General features: G+C 38.8%; 1 protein-coding gene across 4 annotated transcripts in view; it reads left to right on the top strand.

Annotated features, from left to right (window-relative positions):
- The window catches only part of ACTR3B (actin related protein 3B), a 44,016-nt gene extending 23,417 nt beyond the window's left edge, over positions 1-20,599 (top strand). For all 4 annotated transcript variants that reach the window (XM_034401743.2, XM_034401745.3, XM_087893076.1 and 1 more), the window contains 6 exons: positions 564-707; positions 2,771-2,944; positions 5,960-6,052; positions 15,865-15,990; positions 17,378-17,461; positions 19,456-20,599. In XM_034401743.2, coding sequence (XP_034257634.1) covers positions 564-707; positions 2,771-2,944; positions 5,960-6,052; positions 15,865-15,990; positions 17,378-17,461; positions 19,456-19,551 — 717 coding nt within the window. In that variant the 3' untranslated portion in view covers positions 19,552-20,599. The remainder of the gene's footprint in view (positions 1-563; positions 708-2,770; positions 2,945-5,959; positions 6,053-15,864; positions 15,991-17,377; positions 17,462-19,455) is intronic.
- Positions 20,600-21,331: the final 732 nt, after the last annotated feature.

Below are 21,331 nucleotides of genomic sequence, written 5' to 3'. Positions count from 1 at the left end.
AGTGACCATTTGAAGCTACAAGAGTTTTGAAAAAAGTGACTTACAACCAGTGTTCGTCCTTACAACGGTTATAGCATCCCCTTGGTCAACTGATCAAAATTTGGGAGCTTGGTAATGGGCCTGTATTTTCTATGGTTGCCATGTCCTGAGGTCACATGATCACCATTGGCAACTTTCCCAGCTAGCTTCCAACAAGCAAAATAAAAATAAATAAATAAATAACTTTATTGTCATTGTATACACAGTATACCCATACAACGAAATTCAGTTAACACCCAAAGACCCAAAGTCTTTGCCCCAAAGTGAATGGGACAAGCTAGATTCACTTAACAGCTGCATGATTGACTTAACAACCATGGCAAAAATGCCATAAAATGAGGTACAATTCACTTAACAATAACCAGGAAATTGTTAATCAATGCTTGCTTAGCAGTAGAAATTCTCGTCCCAATTGTGGTTATAAGTTCAATAACTGATTGAAAAGCAGAATGCACTCAGCCCCAAAATCTGAACTGGTTACTTTTGGAGGTCTAAAGCTAAGTAACTTTCCCCCCCTTCGGAAGGCAGAAGGTTACGTGATTGGTAGCTGCATCAAGCACATCCCCATTGCAGGAAGAGATATCACATATTTTATTCAGCAACTCCTAAGGGAAAGAGAGATGGGAATTCCTCCGGAGCAATCTCTGGAAACAGCAAAAGCTATAAAGGTAAATACTTTCTATTTCACTAAATTCTCTAGAAATATTGAACAGATTGTGGGGGAATCGTGTAAAATGTGCTCCCCGTGGTTTCTGGATATCCCATTCATTTTAAGATGACGGTACAAGAGAGTTGTAAAATGTTCTATCACAGAATACCTTAATCCCAGAATAGGTTGCTTCAGCCTCAAAACGGATTGTTTTTTACAGGAAGTGCTCCAATAATTAGTTACAACCAGTGGTGGGTTCCAACCGGTGTTAGCACCGGTTCTCTTCGCGCATGTGCTTTGTGCATGATCACCGCAAACTTGCGTTCCGCGCAAGCGCATTAGATTTCTCCCCAGCTGAGATGCAGCAATCCACTCCGCCGCACCTATAAGCTGGGCTAAAAACCGACAAATAAAGGTAGGTATAATGCAGGGGCGGGCGGGAGGACCCAGCTCACAGTCAAAGAGAACTGGTTTGCTGATGTCACATCATCATCTCTACCGGCTCGCCCGAACCGGGCTGAACTGGGAGCAACTCACTACTGGTTACAACACTTCCAAAATCCTTGAAGTAGCCTGTTTAGGAACTGGGATCTTTTGTGAAGGCCACCTTTGGGGACAAGGAAATGCTTAGTACACGGGTGTCAAACTCCAGAGGTGGTATTCAGCCGGTTCGTACTGGTTCAGGCGAACCGGTAGCGGAAATTTTGAGTAGTTCGGAGAACCGGCAAATGTCATCTCTGACTGGCCCTGCACTCCTGCCCCTGCTGTTCCCTATCCTATATTCCCTTGTTTTTTAGCTCAGTTGATTCGTGCGGCAGAGCGGATTGCCGCGCCTCAGCTGAACTAAACAACAGCTCAGCTCACCAGCGCTGACACCGAGGGCGGTCTCCCACAAAGCGGTCTTTCATAAAACTGGTAGGAAAAGATTTGTAATCCCACCACTGTCAAACTCGATTGTATCACGTGACATCACGTGATGTATCGCAACGTTTTTTGCCTTTGGAGCGCGTGGGTGGGCATGGCCTGTGTATGATGAATCCGGCCTGCGAGCTGCCAGTTTGACATTCCTGGCTTAGTGTTTCTAGTAGTAGTTAAGTCTAGAAACCTGGAGACTCTGAGTCCTACTCCTGGCCTAGGCATGAAAGCTGGTTGGGTATCTTTTTGCCAATCACCATAAGACTGTGAGTTCTCGTCCTGCCTTAGCCATGAAAAGCTGACTGAGTGATTTTGGGCCATCCAATCTCTCTCAGCCCAACCCACCTCACAGGGTTGTTGTGGGGAATATAAGAGGAGGGAGGAATATTAGGTATCTTTGCCACCTTGAATTATTTATAAAAATGGTAAAGGTGGGATATAAATAATAATAATAAAAAAATCTTTTTAAATGGTTGAACTTCAACTCCCAGCACATTGGGAAATGAACGTAAATGTCAGCCTCACTAGATGGACTTGACTGGGAAATCAACTCCACGGGGAATAAAATTATTTTTATTGAGATTAGATATAATATCAGAATCTTGCAAGTCTGATTGAGCTGTAAGCCCTCCCTATAATTCAATGAATGAGGGAGGAAGGAATTTGCCTGATCCGTTTCCGAATGTTATGTGGGTGTTCTGGACTTAAAAAGTGCTTTATTTCTTCTTTTGCCTATTCAGCAGATCCTGCATGACACAATAGCCATGTGATTTTAGGAAAAGAACAACAGTAATTTGAAGGGGCTGTTTTGAAATGCAAAATATTGCCCAACCCTATTAAGTCAACATTGCTCACCAGCTTCTTTCTTTCTTTCTTTCTTTCTTTCTTTCTTTCTTTCTTTCTTTCTTTCTTTCTTTCTTTCTTTCTTTCTTTCTTTCTTTCTTTCTTTCTTTCTTTCTTTCTTTCTTTCTTTCTTTCTTCTCATGGCTTTCAGATCCTGATAATAAACATTTTTCCCTCAACATTGTACAAAGTGAGATCTCCAAATGAGCCCCTGTAAGCAGCTGTAATGCAGAATCACTTCTAAAAGAAGTTACATTTTTAATCTCACTTTCTTTCATCCAATAAAACAAAAAACATTTTCCTTCTTTATTGTATTATTTGCAGGAAAAATACTGTTATATTTGTCCTGACATAGTAAAAGAATTTGCAAAGTATGATGTTGATCCCCACAAATGGATTAAGCAATACACAGGAATCAACGCCATCAATAGAAACACATTTACGATAGACGTTGGTTATGAAAGGTTCCTTGGGCCAGAGGTCTTCTTTCACCCAGAGGTAAGAGTCAAGATTGGTGTACCACAGTAGTAATAGTCGTAGTCGTAGTAGTTGCAAGGGTGGTAAGTAAGAAAGCAGGAAGACAGGCAGGAGGCAGGCAGGAAGGAAAAACAGCAATAGTACTCATGGGGGTAAGGCACCATCTTGTGGCCAGATTATTTTCTAATAGTGTTTAGAAAATGCATACCTTCCTTTTGATATAGGTTAGTCATTCTTATCTTTACTAACTTTAAGTTGTGTGGACTTCAACTCCCAGAATTGAAGGGAGGCTGGCTGGGGAATTCTGGGTGTTGAAGTCCACCCATTCTAAAGTTCCCAAAACTGAAAAATACTGCTTTAGGTACTGTGGAACCACATTAAATTAATTCTTTTGTTTTTGACATGATGTCCGTTGTTGACAGAAGGGTGTTCATATCTTTTGGCCACCTCTTCCTGGAAAAACAGAGTTAATGGCTACGGTTAAGCTCCACGAGTAGTATGACCAAACCAGGCCTCTTATGCTGGGAAAAGTGGAAAACTAGCTGGGATTGAAGGGTCAAGGGAAGCAGAAGCGCAAGGCATATAAATCAGCTGCTGTGGGGGAAGAAGGGGGTATCTGCCCAGCAACCTTGAAGGGAAGAATAGTGGAGAGTGTCGGGGGCCGATTTTGCATTCACAAAATGCTGGCCTTGCTTTACCAGTAAACAGCTGTTATTCACAATCCTACTTCATTAAGAAATGAAAAATCCAGGACAAGCCCTGAATAGAATAGAATAGAATAGAATAGAATAGAATAGAATAGAATAGAATAGAATAGAATAGAATAGAATAGAATAGAATAGAATAGAATAGAATAGAATAGAATAGAATAGAATAACAGAGTTGGAAGGGACCTTAGAGGTGTTCTAGTCCAACCTTCTGCTTCGGCAGGAAACCCTATACCACTTCAGACAAATGGTTATCTAATCTCTTCTTAAAAACTTCCAGTGTTGGAGCATTTATAACTTCTAGAGGCAAGTTGTTCCACTGATTAATTGTTTTAACTGTCAGATATTTTCTCCTTAGTTCTAAGTTGCTTCTCTCTTTGTTTAATTTCCACTCATTGCTTCTTGTTCTACCCTCAGGTGCTTTGGAGAATAGATGGACCCCCTCTTCTTTGTGGCAGCCCCTGAGATATCAGAACACTGCTATCATGTCACCCCTAGTCCATCTTTTCATAAAACGAGACATACCCAGTTCCTGCAACCGTTCTCCATCTGTTTTAGCCTCCAGTTCCCTAATCATCTCTGTTGCTTTTCTCTGCACTCTTTCTAGAGTCTCAACATCTTTTTTACATCATGGTAACCAAAACTGAATGCAGTATTCCAAGTGTGGCCTTACCAAGGCATTATAAAGTGGTATTGACACTTTACATGATCTTGATTCTGTCCCTCTGTTTATGCAGCCTAGAACTGTGTTGGCTTTTTTGGCAGCTGCTGCACACGGCTGGCTCATATCTAAATGGTTGTCCACTAGGACGCCAAGATCCCTCTCACAGTCACCACTATTGAGCAAGGTACCACATATACTATGGTACGTTGCATTTTGTTTTTCTTGCCTAAATGTAGAACCTTAGTATTTTCACCATTGAATTTCATTTTGTTGGATAGCACCCAATGTTCAAGTCTGTATCTTAAGCCTATCTTCTGGAGTGTTGGCTATTCCTGCTAGCTTAGTGCCGTCTGCAAATTTGATGAGTTCCCCATCTATCCCCTCATTCAAATCATTGATGAATACGTTGTTAGATTGATAGATCAAGTAGATAGAATGCTAGGATAACAAACATAAATTGAGATGATCCAAGAAAAACAGAATGATTGGTTACCTTGTTGGTGAGAAACTCTTTTTAAGAAGAGATTGGACAACCATTCTATCTAAAATGGTATAGGATTTCTTGCTTTAGCAGGAGGTTGGACTAGATTATTTTGTTAAATTTAAAATGTAAAAGCTGTTATTGACAAACTCAGCTGGCTTTGTTTTTCAGGAGTTCCGATGGTGTAAGTCTTTATAAATCAGATTAGAAAGTGGATGAATTTGTCAATTTTCTAACCCAGCAGAGAAAGGGAGAAATAAATTATGCTTCCCTGCCCTGCGATGTGGAATCCAGAGAAGGTTTCCCCCCTACACCTTTTGACAGTTCCTTGTTGTTATTGTTGGTTGTATGTCACCTCCTTCTCTTGCTCACGTACAACTGATCTTTTCATATCTCAAGGAAGGATTTAAGTACAGACTTATGATCAAAATTGGGACTGGAATATCTGCCACTATGTGATGTGGTTATTAAACGAGTTGCACCTGATTTTACAAACTTTTTGCCATGGTTCTTTTTTTTTTTTTTAATTTGATTTATATGCCGCCCTTCTCCGAAGACTCAGGGCGGCTTACAATGCGTTAAGCAATAGCCTTCATCCTTTTGTATATTTATACAAAGTCAGCTTATTGCCCCCACAACTGGGTCCTCAATTTACCTACCTTAGAAAGGATGGAAGGCTGAGTCAACTTTGAGCCTTGGCGAGATTCGAACCCTGCAGTAATTGCAGGCAGCTGGTCTTAATAACCAGCTTAATAACAGGGTGCCTTAAACCCCTGTACTACCAAGGCTCTTAAAGGAATCACATAGTTATAAAGCGAATCCGCTTCCCCCATTGACATTGCTTGTCAGAAACTCCCTGGCAAGGTCACAAATGGCAATCATATGACACCAGGATGCTGCAGCCATTGTACATACATGGCCATTGCCAAGAGCCAGAATTTTGATCAGATGACTATGAGGATACTGTGACGGTCGTAATTGCAAGGCCACGTCATAAGTTACTTTTTTCAGCTGCGGCATAACTTCGAACAGTCATTAAACCAATGGCTGTAATTTGAGAATTACCTGTACACTTTTTACACCTGTTATAACTTCAGCTGTTATAAATTTAAACCAATTGTCATAATCTCAGGATCTCCTATATCTGCATTAATTGATTATCTGCCTCTCCTATTTATTTTTAGTTTGCCAATCCAGATTTTGTGGATTCTATTTCGAATGTGGTGGATGAAGTTATACAGAACTGTCCCATTGATGTTCGGCGTCCTTTGTATAAGGTACAGAAAGAAAAAGAATTATTAAATGACATTCAGGTGAAAATTGAAGTCTCACACCTTGTGTGTCTTCCTGCTGGTTTGATCAATAGCTTGTAGATAGAGGGATAAACAGAAATAGATTATAGAATAGAATAAAATTCTTTATTGGCCAAGTGTGATTGGACACACAAGGAATTTGTCTTGGTGCATATGCTCTCAGTGTACATAAAAGAAAAGATATATTCGTCAAGAATCATACACTTAATGATAGTCATAGGGTACAAATAAGCAACCAAATCATATTAGGAAACAGTCAATATAAATTGTAAGGATACTAGCAACAAGGTTACAGTCATACAGTCATAAGTGGGAGGAGATGGGTGATGGGAACGATGAGAAGATTAATAGTAGTGCAGACTTCGTGAATAGTTTGACAGTGTTGAGGGAATTATTTGTTTAGCAGAGTGATGGCATTGGGGAAAAAACTGTCCTTCTGTCTAGTTGTTCTGGTGTGCAGTGCTCTATAGCGTCGTTTTAAGGGTAGGAGTTGAAACAGTTTATGTCCAGGATGCGAGGGGGTCTGTAAATATTTTCACAGCCCTCTTTTTGACTCATGCTGTATACAGGTCCTCAATGGAAGGCAGGTTGATCTTGAAAACATACTTTTGGTAAAACTGCTTTTATTTTCAATGTTATTGCAACACTGAACATTATTAGGTATACAGCTATGGATTCAGCTTTTTTCATGCCTTTACAGCTCATCAGTCCTTGGAAAAGTAGACAAAAATCACACATTTACTTTTTATTTGTTTATTATACTTATTAAATTTGGAGCCTACCCATCTCACTGGCAGGTTAATTTTACCTTAATGGTTCCTGTTCTGTCTCCAAGGGGCACTGATGACCCACAAAATATTGCAGGTGATAATTGATGTAGGCAAAAATGAAATGAAATGTCATTGAAGTACTTAAGTGGCTCTAGTTGCTGGAGATCGCCTATCATCACAGACTAATGGCAGCCTCCTAATTCTGAGAATCTTATGCGATTTACTGATTTCATGACATTTCAGCTATTAAAAAATTAACTTTTAATAATTAAATCCTAGAATAGAATAGAATAGAATAGAATAGAATAGAATAGAATAGAATAGAATAGAATAGAATAGAATAGAATAGAATAACTTTATTTGGTCTAGTTTGATTAGACACACAAGGAATTTGTCTTACAGATTTGTATTTAAAAAACCCTTTTAGAAATAAACATATTTAAAATGCCAATGTAATTTAGCAGGAAAAGATTCATTTAAATTCCCTTGGCTGCTAGCTCTGTGCATTCTTGGTTTGTTTATTTATTGGCTATCCTTGCACCCAGGGCCGGATTTAGATGAAAAGAGGCCCTAGGCTATTCCACTTATGAGGCCCTTTCACCTATAGTGAAAGTGTAATTTTAATTTTAATTTTGCTAACAATTTGAATGTAGGCCCCTCTTGATCTTGAGGCCCCTGGCTGAAGCCTAGTTAGCCTATAGGAAAATCTGGCCCTGCTTGCACCCATAAGCTACTTGCTGTGATTAAACATTAGTTGGCATTTTCACACAAGTAAGGAGGTACATATTTCATTCCGGTTGTGCCTGGATGGATGCTGCCAATCAAAAAGTATGACAGCCTTAGAATTACAAAGAAGTGCATTGAAGGCCTTTCTAAAATATTTTTTTATGTTAAGTTAGGAATAATTTGCTCCATTGTTAGGATAATTTGCTCCATTTTACACTTACTTATATTGAAATGTGTTTATCTTTTGCTTGATCACTTATATCCCAACAGGTTAACATTCTCTTATTTTCATCTCTATCTTTTAAAGGCATACAATAACTGTATTTTTAAACTTTATTAGCTTCATTTTCCCCCTTTTAAATGGGCTGCTGAACCATTAGGATCAGCTGAGAACTTTTTAATTTGACATGTGATGTTAATTATCAAATCCATTTATGAAGAGATAGTAGTTCTATTTGTCTTCTCTGTGTTCCTTATCTTCATTCGTTTCTTTCTAATGGCTCAAGTATTCTATTTGCATCATCAGTGGTGTGTACAAAAGCTGTCCAGGACAGAGATAGTCTTGAAGAAGGCAATCTATGACTACTATGTAAATATCTACTTAGCCCAGGTAGACAGGCTGAGAGGGTGAGGAAAACACTCAAGATTGCCCTGTCTTGATTCTCTTTAGTATAAAGAGGAGAAAAAAATCCTAGGCAGGTTTAACAGATTAACAGAATTGGAAGGGACCTTTTAGGTCATCTAGTCCAACCCTGCCCATCCAAGCAGGAGACCCTACACCATTTCTGACAAATGGCAGTCCAATCTCTTCTTGAAAGTCTCAAGTGATGAAGCTCCCACAAGGCTTTAAGGTTCTAGCATTATATCCTGTGTCAACAGAGTTCTGATATTTTTTTTTTTTTTGTGATGTCTCTTTCCTGACCTGGGAAGAGAAAACCTTTTCTAATGGAATGCATGGATAATCTTGGGGAAAAGGGGGAAGAGATGCTGCCCAAGAAACAAAGCTATAATTTTCAAAGGCCTTTATGGCATAGGTTCAGAGTATCTGAGGAATTTACTTCAGTAGTATTAATCGCACCACTCATTCCAATGGAAAGGGTCTATTGTGGATCCCATTGGCCACAGGATTTCGGCTGGCGAGGTGCAAGAGAAGAGCCTTTTCTGTTTTGGCCCCAAACTAAGCGTGACATAATAAGGTTTAAAAAATGATATAGATACAATATATAAATTCCAGATAATAGAGTAAGAAAAAAGATATAATGAAAGCCCTTAAAAGAAGGCTACAGCTTAGTTCTAAGCATTCAGTTTATAATTTTTTTAAAAAATATTGTTGTTTATAATAAAACCCAAACTCTGTCTGCCTATCTTAATTTAAATTTAATTTCCAAAATGGAAAACCCCTAAATAGTTATTCCTTATCTTGGAGCCCCCTCGTGTGGCTATAAAAAAAAAAACCTCATAAAGTTCATAAAAAGAATAAAGTTTAAAAGTTTGACCAGATAATCCAGATGAAACAAAACTGTTTATATTAGGAATATAACCTTGTTGCAGGAAAATAGATAAAAATGAGATAAATAAAATCACAATAAAAATAAATTGTTCTCAGATTAGTAAAATCATTATTTGTGAAATTGTAAAATTTCATTAGGTAGCTAATGAAAAACAACCAAAGTAGTATTGAGTGAAATAATCTTTAACTAAAGAGAGTTCAGCTTTGCTGATTCTCATTCATCACTATCTGCTGAAAATCCATAGATGGCATTTGGAGCAGGCTATAAATCACTCTGAAGATTTTATACTGTTACCAATAGAAGAAAATATTTGTAGTTCAGGTTTGAACTTTGGCGTTCTTGGTGCTCTCTGAATTTGGTTGTTTTCTTGCAGATGTTTCATTATAAGTCTAAGTCTATTATTACTCAATTTACTAACCTCATCAGTGCTAGTGAGTGTGGGATTTGCTCCTGTACTTGCATTGATTATGTTACCTAGTTGGGCAATGAAATGTCTGCAAAAAAACAAACAAACAAAAAAAAAAAAAAAACCAAGCTCAGAGGGCACCAAGGACCTTGTTTATAGTGATCTGGGGTCATCCTCTTTGGATAGTCCCCAGTTTTTCTATTGGGTATCTTGACATTTAATTATCATCAAAAATGAAAAGGGGAAACTGGAAACAATTTGTCTACTGAAGAAGACCCCATCTTGATTTCACGAATGAAGCAATACTGTTTCACAGTATAAGTTGTCTTAAAACACCTTTATAAGGTATGTTTATATGTATGTGTTTTATTGTTTGGCTGAGTCCTTCGGGAGTAGGGCGGTATAGAAATCAAATCAAATCAAATAAATAAATAAATAAGAGGAATTCTAAATGAAAGTTCTTTTTTTTTAAAATTTGATTTATATGCCGCCCTTCTCCGGAGACTCAGGGCGGCTTACAGTGCGTTAAGCAATAGCCTTCATACTTTTGTATATTTTATACAAAGTCAGCTTATTGCCCCCACAAACTGGGTCCTCAATTTACCTACCTTAGAAAGGATGGAAGGCTGAGTCAACCTTAAGCCTGGCAAGATTTGAACTTACTTTAATTGCAGACAGCTGGTGTTAAATTACAGTGCTTAGTCTGCAGAGCTATCCAGGCTCCTTTTTGTATACCTTAAATTGGTACTGCTTTCTCACCATAACATATGTGTGGATTAATTAGTTGTGTTCTACATTCACAATACAAGCATTTCTAGGTACCATTTATACCTACTTTATTAGCCTTTTGTTATTAACTGCTGAGCAAACTTTTCTCCATGAATAATGGATGGATCAACCAAAAGTTTCACTTTGTCTTCTGACCTTCAGTTTTGTAGTACATTATTATTGAATTCATTTTTACCCTGGGTGCTATAGTTCAATGTAGAAGTTATGGAGACCATCTTCTGTTTCAAAATTGATCAGTTTTCCATAATCCACCATCAACAGGATTTATAGGTGCTGTAGTAAATTCTCTGAGTCTCCTCTTCAACGTTTAGGTAGATCTTACTAACCGTTCCAGATTTATTTACTCTTAGGTAGCAGACATTTTCTGCATTCCTTGACTTATGACCACAATTGGAACCAGAATTACTGCTGTTAAGTTGAGCCATGCCCAATTTTGTGATCTTTTTGTCATGGTTGCTAGGTGAACCACCCCAGGGTTAAATGAATCACCCAGTTGTTAAATGAATACAACTTCACCCATTGACTTTGCTTGTCGGAAGCCGGCTGGGAAAATCACAAATAGTGGTCACGTAACCCTTGGATGCTGCAACCTTCATACATACAGTACATGCCAATTGACAAGCACCCGAATTTGTTCATGTGACTGTGGGGATGTTGCGACAGTCGTAAATGTTTTTTTTTCCAAAGTTTATTTTCATTTTTTAAAATACTATACTTTACATATATACATACAAGGTTATTGCAACTAACATACACAAATCTGCGCCTATACCACTAATACAATCCATTTCATTTTCCTCTCTTTTCTTTCACCCAATTATACCATAAATTCCAACATTTGTAATAATCAGAATCTTTTTGATTCCTAAGTAATTTCGTTAACCGGTCTGCCTCTGCGCATTCTGTAATTTTCCAAATCAATTTATTTTCTGTGGGTATTAATTCATTTTTCCATTCTCGCACACATAGTATCCTAGCTGCAGTAGTGATGTGGAGGATCAAGTACTATTTTTCCTTAGTTATTTTGTCTGGTTTCATTCCTAATTAAAAAATCTCTGGTTTCAGCTCTATATTATATCCTGTAATTTCCACTATCCAGTTCCGAACCTTAGACCAATATTTGCCTGCTTTGGGGCACGTCCACCATTGGTGGTAGTACGTCCCACAACCATTCCCACACTTCCAGCATGCCAGAGAAACTCCCGGGAACATTCTTGCGATTCTTGCAGGGGGATATGCCAACAATAGACCATTTTATAAATATTTTCCTTGTAGGAGGTTGACAAAGTAAGTTTCATATTCCTATTCCATATGTCATCCCATTTATCCAGATTTGGAGAAAATCCGAGGTTCTTCCCCCAGGCAATCATAGTGTCCTTAATCACCTCCTCACCAATCCATCGTGATACCAAAAACTGGTAGCACCTTGAAAGTAATTTCTTTTCAATTCCCAATAAGATTTTATCTAACTCCTGTAGCGACCTATATATTCCCTCCTTTCTTTGGTCCCTTCTGACTCTCGATTGTATTTGGGCATACGCCCACCAGTCTACCTTTTTGCCCTGTTTTGTAAGCTCCTCTCGGGTCTTCAATTCCCCTTGAGGGTCAAGCAAATCCTGATAAGTCAATGGTATTTCCTTATTATATAGTGTCGCATGTGTTACTGCCTCTAATGGGGCAAACCAAATCGGAATCATTTAATAATGCCTGTTCCTAACCCTTTCCCAAAATTCTAATAATATTCTCCGGAGGTTAGTGTCTCTTAAACTGTCCACATTTCTTGCCCCTCTCCCTCCATAGAAAATGGTGCCAACCTTGACACAAATCATAACCCTCCAATGTAAGAGTCCTCTTCCTATTTAAAAGCATCCAGTCTCTGATCCAAGTTAAATTAGCCGCTTGGTAGTAAAGCTCCCATTTCGGTAGACCAAATCCCCCTCTACATGGAGCCTCTTGGAGCATTTTAAGTTTTATCTGGGGCTTCTTCTTCTGTCACACAAATTTCCTCACATAACTATCTAGCAGTTTAAAAAAACCACTACCCGGTCTCGCGGGGGCAGTCTGAAATAAATAGTTCCATTTCGGAAGTACGTGGGTTTTAATCGTAGCTATCCTACTAAGTAAGGAGAGTTGCAGGTACTCCCACTTTTCTAAGTCTGTCTTTGTTTGGGCTAACAACTTTGTGTAATTATCTGCCATAATAGACATATTTTGAGAAGACATCCAAATACCCAAGTATTTTATTCTTTTAGTCACTTGAAGGCCCAATTCTCTCTCCAATTCATTCCAACGATTTCGTGTCATATTCTTTATTATAATCTTCGTCTTGTCTTTGTTGATTCGGAGACCTGCAACTCTACCATACTTCTCTATCTCCTGAAGCAAGCTTTTACCTGATTCTAATGGATCCTCTACGATAAAAACCAAGTCATCCGCGAATGCCTGAGTTTTATATTCTTCAGATCTCACCTTCAGCCCCTTTATTCCCTGATTCTTCCTAATTTCCCATAGCAGAGGTTCTAGTGTAAAAATAAATAGAAGTGGGGACAGTGGGCATCCTTGTCTTGTGCCTTTTCCAATTTCAATCCTACCCGTTTCTTCCCCATTAATTAAAGCTCTAGCTATTTGAGTTGAGTAGATCGATCTTATCGCCCGTATATAATTATCTCCAAATTCCATCTTATCTAACAAGGCAAACATAAATTTCCACCTAACCCTATCGAAGGCCTTCTGAGCATCTACAAAAATGAATGCTACTTCCTTATCTGAAAGCGACAGTCGTAAATATGAGGACCAGTTGTAAGTAATGTGTTTTCAGTCATGGTCTTAGGTTCATGATCAGAGGACTGCTGTATTACTGTGGCTGAGATGAAGGAATTAATAAAGGCTAATTCTCATTAGCGTTGCTAGCCAATTGAAAGAAGAAAACCAACCATTTTCTCAAAATCCATATTGAATTATCAAAATCCATAATGAATTAGCACTCATTATTGTAATCTGCCATGTGAGGGAAAAGGATTGGGCCTTAAATCTATTAAATATAATAAATAGAATATAACTGTGTACCCCTCTATAGAGTAAAGTAAATTATCAGGTGAGGTAAGATGACTATGACCTTCTTAATTAGGAAAATTTGGAATTCTTTGTTCTGAAATATCTCATTAATTTTCATTTAAGTTCTTACAGTGTGTTGGTTTAGATCAGGGGTGTCAAACTGGCAGCCCACGGGTCAGATGTGTCACTGTAGGTCACACCCACCCCAGCTCCGCAAAGCGGAAAAATGTCACGTGATACGTCACGTGACGGCAATGTGACTCTGCGAGTTTGACACCCGTGGTTTAGACCATTGTTTCTAAACTTGACAAGTTTAAGACATGTGGGCTTCAACTCCCACAAGCTGGCTGGGGAATTCTGGGAGTTGAAGTCCACCCGTCTTAAAGAAGCCAAGGTTGAGAAACACTGGTCCATTCATAAATTAATTTGTTCCCTCTCCAATCTAGCTGCTGCTTTCTTTCAGTTTTGCTTCAATCCATTTTGTAAAGGAGATGCTTATTGTTAAATTACTAAGAGAGTTACCTCATACATAATTGAAAAAATATGAGCAAAATAATTTTGAGAGTCTTTGGGAATGGGCAGCTGTTGATTAGCTACAGTAAGAAGGCTGTACTTGCTGAGATTAACAGGAGTTAACTTCCTCTTCTAATGGTTGGCATTTATATGTTTTCATTGCCTTTGCTTCTAATCTTAGAATATAATTTGATAAAAATGTTTTAAATCAGGCCTGTGCAACCCATGCCCCACAGACAGCTAGTAATATAGTCCAAGATATGTATACCAAAGAGGAATGGTCTTTGGCGGCATATAAAATATATAATACAGTTACTGTATATAAATCATGTAATTTAATATTATTATTCAATTTAAGTACAGTAAACTATATTATATATTTTATATGTGGCCCAAGACAATTCCTCTTCACTCAATGAGGCCTGGGCAAGCCAAAAGACTGGATGCTCAATGTAAAAATAGATGTATCCATGGGTCGTGTGTGTCAAAAAGAAATGGCACCTTTGTAATAGAAACCAACAGTGAAATGCTACCGGTTCACACCGGTTTGGGCGAACTGGTAGTAAAAAAAACCCTACCGGTTCGTTTGAACTGGTATTTCCAACAATTAGCTGTGCTGCACGATTTAAACGTATGCCAAACACATGCTGCGCGTGGAAGAAGGAAATCCTGCTTTCTAGTGAATCTAAATCGCGCAGCACAGCTGTTCCCCCCTCCCTGTTCTACTTACCTTCTCAAGCCTCCTTTTTCCACACGCAACATGCATTTGGCATGCACTGTGCATGCACAGGCGCAGCCTGCGCTTGGCGCACAGCGTGCCTGCGCAGGCAGCGAACTGGTGGCAAACCGGGGAAGATTTCACCACTGATAAGAAACTCATGTAAACATTCATAAGTGCAAAGCTTGTAAAAATTTGATTGCACTTGATTGTGTAAGGGTGGCCATCAACTTGATTTATTTGATCTTCCTGCAGAATGACCATCAGTGGATCCAGTGTTTCTCAACCTTGGAAGCTTGAAGATAGGTGGACTTCAGAAACACTGAGTGGATCTATCATGTCATATAGGAAGTCCTTTACTTACTACTGGTCACAGTGATCGTTTGTAGCTACCACAGACATCCCCCCCCCAAGATACTTATGACTTGATTTTAAAATTACAATGGCCGCATATTTATCCCCCTCATGTGGTCACGTGATCACATTTTGGAGACTCGGCAACTGGCTCATTTTTACAGCTGTTTGCCATGTTCTGTGGTCACATGACTGTGATTTTCAATTTTATTTTTTTTTTTGGATGGTTTCCGATGTTCGTTTTAGTTTTCAGCAAAAACTGCCCTTGGGGAAAAATGGATTCACCTAAAGACCATGGCATTTGCTTAGCAACCACCACAAAAAAAGTCATAAAATCAGGCCTGATCATATAGCGACCCACTTAATGATTGCAACTACTGGCGAACATCATTCCAGGCTCAATAATGGTCATAATTTGAGAACTACCTGTATGGCTGTACCTGACCTATCACATTTGTGTCCTGCTGTTCCTAAAGGAACAGCCTAGAGCCACGATGGCGAACCTATGGCACGCGTGCCACAGGTGGCACGTGGAGCCATATCGGTGGGCACATGAGCGTTACCCTAGCTGAGCTCCAGCGCATATGTACGTGCCAGCCATCTGATTTTCGGGCCTTCCGGGCCTATAGGAAGTCAGGAAACAGACAGTTTCCAGCCTCCGGAGGGGTGTTTTTGCCCTCCCCAGGCTCCTAGAAAGCCTCTGGAGCCTGGGGAAGGTGAAAAATGGGCCTTCCGGTCCCACCGTGTGCCAAAAATGAGGAGAGCATTGAATTATGGGTATGGGCACGCATGCGACCCCCCCCCCATGCTTTTGGCACACCACAGCAAAAAGGTTAGCCATCACTGGCCTAGAGAAAAGATCCATAGATCTGACTATTTTAAAAAAAGGTTGGTTTTATTGTCTAAAGCCACAGAAATATTTCTTTGTCATGTAGAACGTGGTGCTTTCAGGAGGATCTACGATGTTCAGAGATTTTGGTCGTCGCTTACAGAGAGACTTGAAAAGAGTAGTAGATGCTCGACTAAAAATAAGCGAAGAACTCAGCGGTAATCGATTAAAGGTAAATTTTAATTTCCCATTAAATGCCTGAACAAACAAAGGGAGGGCCTTGAACTGATTAGCAAGGCCTGTAAATCAGATGACATTTTTACAAGGATACTAACTGAATTTATTCAGCACAGTATCCTGCTCTGAGATGATTCACAAAGAACAACATTATATTATTTATATGATGATAGTTAGTTGAATGATGATAGTTAGTTTAAAGAAATGCCCAAAATCCAGAAAATGTTAGAACATTTTGAGCTCAGAATTATACTCCTTTGTAACAAAAGTGAGATTTTTAGCAGTCAGAGGTCTGGTTGCAAAAGGCTCAAAGGATTTCATTCTGGTTAATATGAGTGGAGTGGAGCAGTGGTCCATAAGAAAATTTTGGTGGTCCGCAGAAAAATTATTTGCATTTTTTATAATGCACTAAGTACTATTTATCTTTTTAAAAAAATCATATTAGTGGTCCGCGGGATTTAAAATTATGAATTTAGTGGTCCCTGAGGTCTGAAAGGTTGGTGACCCCTGGAGTAGAGGAGGAATGAGAGTTAGTTCGGTGTAGCAATTAAGACATCAGGCTAAAAACGGGGAGACTGTGAGTTCTAGTTCTGCCTTAGACACAAAGCCAGCTGGTCTCCTAGGGCCAGTCACTCTTTTTCAGCCCTAGGAACAAGGCAATGGCAAATCACTTCTGAAAATCTTACCAAGAAAACTGGAGGGACTTTATCCGGCTAGTTGCCAGGAGTCAAGAGAGGAAGAGAAAAAAGAAAGAAAGAAAGAAAGAAAGAAAGAAAGAAAGAAAGAAAGAAAGAAAGAAAGAAAGAAAAAGAAAGAAACAGAAAGAAAGAAACAGAAAGATCTAAAGTTAAGAGAAAAAGAAAGAAAGAAAGAAAGAAAGAAAGAAAGAAAGAAAGAAAGAAAGAAAGAAAAAGAAAGAAAGAAACAGAAAGAAAGAAACAGAAAGATCTAAAGTTAAGAGAAAAAGAAAGAAAGAAAGAAAGAAAGAAAGAAAGAAAGAAAGAAAGAAGGAAAGAAAGATCAATATTTTCTCTTTTGTTGGACCATAGATGTCCAAACTGTGTGAAAAAAAATAGTGAAACCCACAATATTTTGGGCGGGTGCTTGTATCTGGCAAGTGTAATTACGCTCTTTCTAGTAGAATGGTACAATCTCTTGCATTAGGAATGGAGAGCTCAAATCTTGGGTAGTGAGCCATGGAGATTTGCAACCCGCATTGCTGGAATCTGAGCCAGCTTCATTAATTCTGCACAGATGGTTATTCAGAATTTCCTCTCCCATAATAACTCATTAAATACGGTGTGCTGTTCCAACTGGTGGGCCTGGTTAACTCAGCCTGTGTTGTGTTCTGATAATATTCTGCTTTTGTTTGTGTTTTGCAGCCCAAACCTGTGGAAGTTCAAGTGATCAGTCATCACATGCAGCGTTATGCCGTCTGGTTTGGGGGATCTATGCTTGCGTCAACGGTATGTCTTTTATTAAATCAGCTGGTCCTAGGAAAGCAGCACGTCATCTGTTCGATTCCTAGACACAGAAACTGGCTTCTCTTTTATTGTTCCCACCAGCAAATGAACTCATTGTTTTTCCCATTGCTGGTCAGGATTAACATCTTGCATTAATAAGATCAATTTGGAGAGAACAAATTTTGTTAGGCAAAATCCCCCAAAAAACTCCACTGACATTTCTCGGTTAAAAAATATCCTTCTAAGGATATTTTTTCTATCCTTAGAAGGATATCTTATAAGATAACCTTCTAAGGATATCTGATTAAATTTGTCTAAATCCACAGGTAATCCTCAATTTACAACGGGTTGCTTAATGGCCACTTAGTAGACCTCTCCAGAGTTATCTCTGACTCATTTTCAGAGTTACCATGATCACATGATCTCATTTTGGGCACTTGGCAACCTGCTCACCTTTACAGCCTTTTGCAGTGTCTCACAGTCACATGATTGTGATTTGTGACTTTTTTTGGGGGGGGTGTCAGTTTCTAGTGTTTACTTCCAATTTTTCAGCAAAAAATGCCTGCTGGGGAAAACAGACTTGCTTAACGATCATGGCATTTACTTAATGACTGCAGCTTTAACTTAAAAGAAAGGTCATAACTTTGAATCTGTTCATGTGATGCCTTGATTTACAACTGCAACCTTATAACCATAATTCCTTATGACCATAATTCTGGTCATAAGTTGAGGACTTTCTGCAGGTTACGAACTAAGATGACCTGCATTTAAGAAGTAGTTTGAAACATCTGAAGATGTTTGCAGTTGGCAACTGCTGCTTTCAAAGTCCATCACCAAATAAATATGAAGCATAGAATAGCCCAAAGCACACATTCTGGTAGAGACAAGTTCCATGAGGATGAGCTCAAGAACAAGTCTGAAAGCTTGGAAGAGTAAACCTCTGGTCCCATTGACTGACCCAGACTGGATCCTGCATATTATCCTGGGGCACGTATATTCATCTTCGTTGTCCAGCATCTCTGCTTCTTTCTCCAGCCTTGAGCCTTGACTAACTACTCAGTGTACTGAATGATTCTCGTTGTACACTATTTACACTTCTGTGCTCAGTTCACGAAAACATGAAAACACTTTTCAGGCTCTAATTTGGAACAGCTCCAAGCCAATTCTGAGACCTCCAAGTTCAGAACCAGCTCCTTCTGGTGATAATGTAAGGAAGGAAAAATAGTCAGATAGGATTTTTGACAAATAGAATAGAATTCTTTATTGGCCAAGTATGATTGGACATGCGAGGATAATCTCTCAGTGTACAGTGTGCATACAAGCAACAAGTGATAAATCATGATCATAATCATAAAATACAATAATCATAAATCGTAAAATATAACACTCAGTGATAGTCATAGGATAATAAATCAATCAAAATAAATCATAACAGGATATTAATGAAAGCAATCAACATAAAACATAAGTTACAAACAACAAAGTTATAGTCATAAGATGCTAAAGAAATAGGAAAGATGAGAAGGATAATAGTAATGCAGCTCTACTAGGTGGTTTGACAACCAATGGCATAAGACAGTGTTGTGTGAATTAGTTGTTTAGCAGAATGATATCATGGGGGAAAAACTATTCTATTCTATTTTGACAAATCATGGTGTAAGAGCAGACGTTAGCAAGTTTTCATCCATGTAATCACTTTGCATAGTAGCATAATGTGTGCTAGAAATGGAAGAAATCCTTTCTGTATTGCTTTCTTTAAATTTCTGTTCCTTATCCAAAGGGCTTTTGCCAAAAAATATCCTGAGGATATGTGTCTTTTTCTTTCAAAATAAACTGCCAATCTATCTTTGCCCCATGTAGTGAACTCCTGCTATTTCCAGATGCACTGTCAAGATGATCATGTACCATCAATTTTTGTTCTGGACTGGCTCATTTTCTTGATCATGCTTTTTCGCACTCAGCAGTTTCTGATCTATCCTTAATTTTTTCCCCCTCAGCCAGAGTTCTTTGAAGTGTGTCACACCAAGAAAGCCTACGAGGAATACGGTCCTGGCATTTGCCGTCACAATCCTGTTTTTGGAATTATGTCGTAAGATTCACGGTGCAGCATCATCTGTTCTGGGGTCTGATGGAGAACCTTCTGCTGACCAGGAGGAGAGAGACTTGGTGCAAATAGCAAACCTCAGCGTGGTGTGGATGCTCCCTTGCCTAGAGAGTATGCATTAGAATCAGGGAGTTCAAAGCAATGGACCGGCTAGAGCTCAGTGGTGAAAAATAACTTGACTGTTAAATTAACTCCTTTCTGCAAGTTAGCTTCCAAGTGCACAACATTCGCTTTGCTAGAAGGGATGAAAGCAGAAACTGTTTAGATAACAGTTTTTCTCAACCTTAGCACTTTTAAGATGTGTGGACTACAACTTCCCATGTTGGCTGGAGAATTCTGGGAGTTGTGGTCCAGGCATCTTAAAAGTTGCCAAGGTTGAGAAACAATAGCCTATATGAACAGAGATAAGAACCCAAAATATGATGTTGTTACTCCTGACTCTGATATTCGTTCTAACCTTACCGCGCAGTATTTTTCAACCTTAGCAACTTTAAGCTTGGTGGACTTCAACTCCCAGAATTCTATTGAGGTCCACCCAAGCTTAGAGTTGCCATAGTGAATTTGGCCAGGGGAAAGCTCAGCCATTGTAAAATTGCGGTCTTGTTTCATTAAAAAAAAATACCCTACATTTGCAATATACGAAGGTTTTAAAAGTTTTACGCTTGCGGTTATGTTTGTGGTTGGTTTTTCTGCATAAGTACCCACAGAATTTGTGGAAGTGATCTGAGTGTCTAGGTAAGGCCCTTAATATTATGAGCCACCGAGAGTTATTTGAGATCGAGATGAGCAGCATATAAATATAATAAATAATGAAATAAGTCTTCCTTGCCACTAGTACTCAACCCAAGGACATTCTTTGAGGATGCCGTGTGTGTTTTTAAAATGGCAATGTTTATATTGGGCTGAACATGTTCTGCTTCTGGATTTAATTTGTAAGATTTATTATTGCTATTTATTTGATTTTTGGGGATTATTGTTTTAAAAATGGGAATTGATTCCTCTTGGTGAAATAAAACCTGTTAATGTGTTCACAAACAGCTACACTTGTTATATTCTACCTTGTTGAGGCCTTTTTATCTGTTTAAAATAGTCCCCATTTTACTATGGAATGGGGCTAATTTCTTAGTATATTCCTGGAGAAGATACAGTAGCTTTAATGTCAGGCATAACCATCATGATTTTTTTTATTAATTTCAGGAAGAATCTATTGCAGTTGAGTCAAGAGTCAACCCAATGTTGACTTTTTTAAAAAAATTAGCAACTAAAATTATTGCTGGAAAGCAGTCATTTTGCCAATGAGTTTTGGCAGCATATTACAGAGATACTCTGGGTGTTGCAAAGGGGGATTGTGCATTGCCCATACCTGCAGTGAGTGAACATTTGCTAGCATTCGTTCACTACATTTGTACAAACAGCAGGTTCAGTGACCCAGTTCTTTCCCTCTGCTTAGCAAATTCAGCTAAAAGATTATGCCAATTTCTGGTCTTGGGCAATTCAAAGCAGACAGAATCTTTTGTTGCTGGATTCTGTAGTGGAGTCCTTTTTTTTTTTAAAAAAAACAGGATGTAAGAGGACAATCATAACATATATTTGCATATATTTGAGGACCCGGTTTGTGGGGGCAATAAGCTGACTTTGTATAAAAAAGAACACTGCTGGGGGGTGGGGGTGGGCGAAAGCTGTACTAAGCAGGTATATACAAAAGTATGAAGGCTATTGCTTAACACATTGTAAGCCGCCTTGAGTCTCCGGAGAAGGGCGGCATATAA

The sequence above is a fragment of the Pantherophis guttatus genome, chromosome 4 (assembly GCF_059756535.1).
Source record: "Pantherophis guttatus breed Tessera chromosome 4, ASM5975653v1, whole genome shotgun sequence".
NCBI lineage: Eukaryota > Metazoa > Chordata > Lepidosauria > Squamata > Colubridae > Pantherophis > Pantherophis guttatus.
This window is presented reverse-complemented; position numbering and strand designations above follow the sequence as displayed.